The sequence below is a fragment of the Saccostrea echinata genome, unplaced genomic scaffold (assembly GCF_033153115.1).
Source record: "Saccostrea echinata isolate AGI-Se365-2 ecotype Australia unplaced genomic scaffold, CSIRO_AGI_Sech_v1 ptg000052l, whole genome shotgun sequence".
NCBI classification, from domain to species: Eukaryota; Metazoa; Mollusca; class Bivalvia; order Ostreida; family Ostreidae; genus Saccostrea; species Saccostrea echinata.
In genome coordinates this window covers 11,512,501-11,518,477 of record NW_026889801.1, presented here as the reverse complement: position 1 = coordinate 11,518,477, position 5,977 = coordinate 11,512,501, and the positions used below count along the sequence as shown (strand labels likewise).

General features: G+C 29.0%; 1 protein-coding gene across 1 annotated transcript in view; it reads right to left on the bottom strand.

The window, feature by feature from the left end:
* Positions 1-674: 674 nt before the first annotated feature.
* The window catches only part of LOC133203881 (dehydrogenase/reductase SDR family member on chromosome X-like), a 12,321-nt gene continuing 7,018 nt past the window's right edge, over positions 675-5,977 (bottom strand). The window contains exons 4-8 of the mRNA XM_061339680.1: positions 5,906-5,940; positions 4,736-4,930; positions 4,429-4,579; positions 4,033-4,165; positions 675-2,164 (exon numbers count right to left, since the gene is read on the bottom strand). Of these exons, the coding sequence (XP_061195664.1) occupies positions 2,041-2,164; positions 4,033-4,165; positions 4,429-4,579; positions 4,736-4,930; positions 5,906-5,940 (638 nt within the window). The 3' untranslated portion in view covers positions 675-2,040. The remainder of the gene's footprint in view (positions 2,165-4,032; positions 4,166-4,428; positions 4,580-4,735; positions 4,931-5,905; positions 5,941-5,977) is intronic.

The window sequence follows — 5,977 nt, the reverse complement described above, 5'->3', positions numbered from 1 at the left end:
TGTTGATACAAATTACAAGCATATTAAAATATATGCATAGGTGAAAAAGAAAAGGAGACATTTGCTATAGCACTATCATTATTCATCGGGGTACTTTATTGTTGAATACGATAATATGATAATTTCTTTGGTTAGAAATAAAACATTAAACACATGAAAATTGTACATCAAGCTCTTTAAGATTAAAATAAAGAAAACTTTTTTATCAAGAAAAAAAAATGCATGATATTCTATTTTCCCTATGACTTTGCAAGACAATCGTCATATACAGAAGGACAACTGTCCAACACATATATTATTCGTTGTATGTTGTTAGAAGAATCTTAAAAGAAATAAATTGAATCGAAATCAGTAAAAAAAAAAGTGAGGGAGGGAAATGTTGGATGAACTAATCTAAACAATTTTAGGGGATCAATTAATAAAATGTGTTGTAAATTATAGTGAATGGATGTAGGCGTTTGTTTTTAGACCTGCAGCAGTAGCATACGTTACTGTGAAAAACATCCTTAAATACCTCATCAGTACAAGTTACATCTCATATAATTCTACATTTTATAAGACATAGAAATGATAAAGGAATTTTCGGAATAATGAATCAGTTGTATTGCAAAATCTTGTAAAAAAATAAATAATTAAATAAATAAAATTAATTCTTTTTTATATATGTACATACATTTATATAATTCAATATTTCTTTACATCCTTAAAATAATCATATTAGGAAACTGTAAATTAAAGACTTAATTGTCTTGTAACAATTCTTTCCGTTGGTTTGGACGGATTTGGTGTTTTTAATCTAAGAATAACTTACATATATATATAATTAAAGAATATCTTAGATTTAAACGTAGTTTTCATTTTAGATTTTAACGTAGTTTTCAATTGACTCTAAAGAAATTTTAAAAGAACCTTAGAAAAAAATCATTTCTTGCATCTGGGACAAATTGTGTATGTAAAAGTTTATCAGAAACTCCAATGTGTGAACATTGCACTGACTCTGTTGATGCCTACCATTACTTTTTGTATGTCCAAATTATAAATTTCCAATAGACGTACTTTTTCAATCAAAACATAATATTATAAACTGTGACAATCTCTCAGAATATGAATTGTTATTAAATGGTAGTCCTAATCATGGACTTAATATCAATATTCAAATATTTGAAGCTGTACATACATCTATAGCAACAACAAAACGTTATATAAAACACTGTCATATATACATGAATGTTATATTTCCAAACCGGTATTTCTTTGTAATTTTGCCTAATTTTCTCTGTAATTTTGCTCATTTTTCTCTGTAATTTTATTTACTGTTTAATTCTCTTTTTTTCTTCTTTGGTACATCATTACTTTTTGCTTTGTTTTCTGCTTTGTTTAAACTTTATGTATTCACTTTGTCCTAGATATAGGAAGAAAGCTAAAATAAGCTGAGCCTGCTGCCCAATCATATTCACTTCTGTTACTAATATATTGTTTAATTTAAACTGTATATAAAGAAAAATCCTATCTTTATACCAAATAGACTACCCTGTCCACCTTAATGATAATTTTCACCTATAGTCTCCTTTAGTCACATACAAACAACTTCTGATTTTTTTTTAACATCTTCTTTACAAATGCTCATTTAATAAATACGACATATAGCTATGAATTTGTGGCCATTTTTGTTGTTTATGATAAAACCGTTTTATGTATTAGATTTGTACATTATAAACATATATGTTCGTATCATTTCAGCGTTTTTGTCATTTCTTTATTTAGAACTCAAAATCTGCGAGAATAAAATTATAATATTAACTGTTAAGATGGGAAAAAATACAACAAAAGCATAAAGCAAACGGAAGGAGTCATTGAAGACATTCATCAGATATTTTACAATGAAGGTTTTATGATAGATTAATGAAAAGGAAGGAAACCTAAACATGAAAATTTGCCAGCATTTACCAATCTTGGAAGATAATCCTTAAAATCAAAATTATGCAATAAGATAAAAATTGGCTGATCTGTACATTCAAACATTAGAACACACCATGTCTATTAATTTTTGGGTTTGTTGTTAACGTTTATCGTTATGTCTAAAAGCTTGTCGATCTCAGGAGGAATGTATTTCTTCAGAAGTTCCCTTGTACAGCTCCAAAGAAAATTTTGATATTCAGGGTCTCTGAAAGAGAAATAATTACTTTTAATTAATTATATTTTCACTAATGTAAATGTTAATTTTTGTTTTCATATTTTCAATGTAAAAAAAAAATAAGATAGGTGATATGAAGGAAGACTTCCATCCTACTAAATCTAACATATATCATTGGAAAGATCTAGGAATGTGTTATTTAATATTCATATAAACATAATGCGTCACATGCCTTGATAATAATCGTATTGATTTACTCAAAACTATAAAATGATATTTATTGTTTATATATTCATAAATGAAAACAAAACAAATATCCTATGTATAAAGGGGCTCTAAGTAATTAAACATTCTTTTAAGAACATGTTCTGTATTTTTTTTTTTATTGTATTGCTTCATATCAATAGTATTTTTCCATTTGCTTAGCGATAAAAAGCATATTTCGTACACAACCCCTTACTTTCCCTTTGTACATAGGCACTGTATATGATGTTGAATATGGGGCGTTAACAAGATAGCCTATACCTATAGGATAAAGCAGTTAGAGAACTGATAGATATAGCCTACCTTGTTAAGGTGGCAGATGAACACCCCATATCACTGCTTTGTTTAGGACATACTTTATATCTAGTCCTTCCAATGGCCAAAACTTTGTTGCATAATATTTTTACTAGTCCGTACATTTCCCAGGATACAACTGGGTGATAGTTTTGTAATGTTTTTGTATGTATATATATATGTTTTTGATTTATTGTCATTTATTGAAGGAGTGTTGTATTTTGTACCTGTCGCAACACATCACATGTTCTTGATTTTGGTGTAATATTCTTTTTGCGACTTTTTACATGGTTTTATGTTTTATGCAGCTCTTTTGCTTTGTGCTCCTTAATAAATGACCATTTTTATTCTTTATATGGGAGTTGAGTCTTCTTACTTATATGGAATATGGGAAGGCAGGCATAAAACAAATTTATGTCAATAAATAGTTTATGCATGTTGACCAGGACACGTGTATTTGTTTATGTTTACTTTGATGTTGTCTTTTGATAGGTATTTTTAGTTCAAGCATGCGCACTTGATTTTTATGCATATTAGCTAGTCGGCGCATGCGCATTCATAGTCCCTTATGTAAACATCCACAATATTTTTACTGTCTGCCACCACCCTCCCCTCCACCTTCATTTTATTTTTACAACCAATTGGGCAGATGAACACCCCATATCACTGCTTTGTTTAGGACATACTTTATATCTAGTCCTTCCAATGGCCAAAACTTTGTTGCATAATATTTTTACTAGTCCGTACATTTCCCAGGATACAACTGGGTGATAGTTTTGTAATGTTTTTGTATGTATATATATATGTTTTTGATTTATTGTCATTTATTGAAGGAGTGTTGTATTTTGTACCTGTCGCAACACATCACATGTTCTTGATTTTGGTGTAATATTCTTTTTGCGACTTTTTACATGGTTTTATGTTTTATGCAGCTCTTTTGCTTTGTGCTCCTTAATAAATGACCATTTTTATTCTTTATATGGGAGTTGAGTCTTCTTACTTATATGGAATATGGGAAGGCAGGCATAAATATCCTATGTATAAATCAATAACGTTTTAATTTACATTTAAGCATGTGAAAAATATGCATTTGAATTTTGTAACATGCAAAGAACAGTATGTGGAAAAGAAATACTAATGCAGAATTAATCAAATGCACAAATTAATTTCCAATGTCTTAAACACAAGTTCGTAAATAAACATTGTGTTCCCTTTTCTTGCTATGTATTCTGGTAAGTCTATACTCCAAGTCATCAAAGGACTGAAACTATATATCGCATAAAAAGGGATATGACGTAGATAAGCTATGTAGAGTTATCTTTCTTGGATTAAATTCTTACCTTCCTGTTTTGCTGGGCCAGCTGGGGGCAGCTCTTGAATGTTTGTAATATCCACGACTTATACCAATAAGTTCCGGGTTCACAGCTGCATATACAGTCGTGGCACAGCCTGTGTGAGGGGTCTTAATTTGTCCTAAATTTAGCCCGTTAATATGTGAATATCATGTCTGGTTATATTAAATGTTCTTCATAGAGTAATTGAAAAAAAATATAAGTAATTAATAAAATTTCAGAAAAAAACATCTTAAATGTACCAATAAACGCCCTGTGAAGTATGAAAAAGTCGTCATAGCCTGACATTTTCTTGAATAAAATGAAATGAAAATAACTTGCTTAATTGTTAAAGTAATTCACTTTTTAGAAAAATATTTTTGCTAAGCAATTGTTTGACTTTACCGAAACAATCCATGCAAAATTTTCGAACCCCCGGCTGCCCTTCAGGTAGTGCAGTCCGGAACAGTTCCGTGTCCACTGTTCCGGGATTTACACAGCAGACTTCCACATCAGAATCGAGAAGAATCTTATCAACACAGTACATTTGCATAATCTGTAATATTATATATTCTGTTTTATCTAATCATATGCATTTTAGCATTATTACAATGGTAGTATGAATAAATAAATATAATACAAATTTCTTTCTGCAAATAATTACTTTTTTAAAGTAAAAAATAATTTCCACTTATTATTAGAATATTCTAACCTGGAATAGTTTTGTGTTGTTATAGATGGAGTCGGCGTCAAACGGATTGGATTTTCCATGCTCGGCGAGATTAACGTCAAACTTCGCTTTATGGTGTGCCTCACTGCAGACAAACACAATGCGACAGTCCTTTCCTGATTTCATCAGAAGGGGAATCAGATGAGCAACAATCAGAAAATGGCCCAGATAATTCACCTGAATGGTATTTTAAAAATAATAAGTCAAACGAATAGTAAATTAACCTATACGTAGCAATACGAGTACACTGTTTTAAAAAGGAATATTTTTTTTTTTAACTTGAGTTCATTGATATATACATGTAAGCATTTTAAAAAAGCAAACATATATTAACCTAATATTAATTTTATAATTATTATTATTATTATTATTTTTTTTTTTTTTTTTTTTTTTTTTTTTTTTTTTTTTTTTTGCAATTTTTAATATTGGAGGGTTGTGAGGGAAATCAATTTGCTTCTTATTCTTGTATTTTTCTTTTCTTAAAGCTATATATGGCGTATCTAAGTTAAAAAATAAAAATACGAGGTTGAGTGTAGATGAACATGATATTTGCTATTTACGTTCAAATTAAAATTTTCACAGATTTTGAACTTGAATAACCCCACGTTTCTATAGTTAAATTGACTTAAAACTGTGTCTGATATTTAAATGCGGAGTCGGTAAATAAATCGCTTATGGTTTTGAATTTGTAATATATATGAAACGCGATTGATTTAAATTGTGTAATTTACAGGAAACTCCTATCTTTATATAAAGTAATAAAACAAATAGAAAGATTTTTTTTTAACTTTAGTTAGTCTGAACTTATCAAAACCACCCCATATATGACTTTAAATGTCCTGATCTCTTTTAATTTTAATTCTTCTATATCAAAAGAGATATTATCGTGGTTTCTTCAGAGTAGAAAGAGCAGAATTACTATGTAAATTCGAATTTGAAATACGACTTGAAAATAATCACATGACCTATTCACAATCAAATGGGCATGAAATTACATGTAAGATTTCAATGTGATCGTAAAGAGAAAATTGTATCTTTAGTTCAAACGTGTAATTTGAGAGGAAAAAACAAATGACAACCTTTTTAGTTTATGTCACCTTGTTAGGTAAATTAAACAATGAGGAAAATTACATATTTTCTTTTTTTTTTTACCTGATATGTCAACTCAAAATTATCTTCTGTCATCACTAAAATAGAAAAAAAAACAAATCAGTAAGTTTCTGC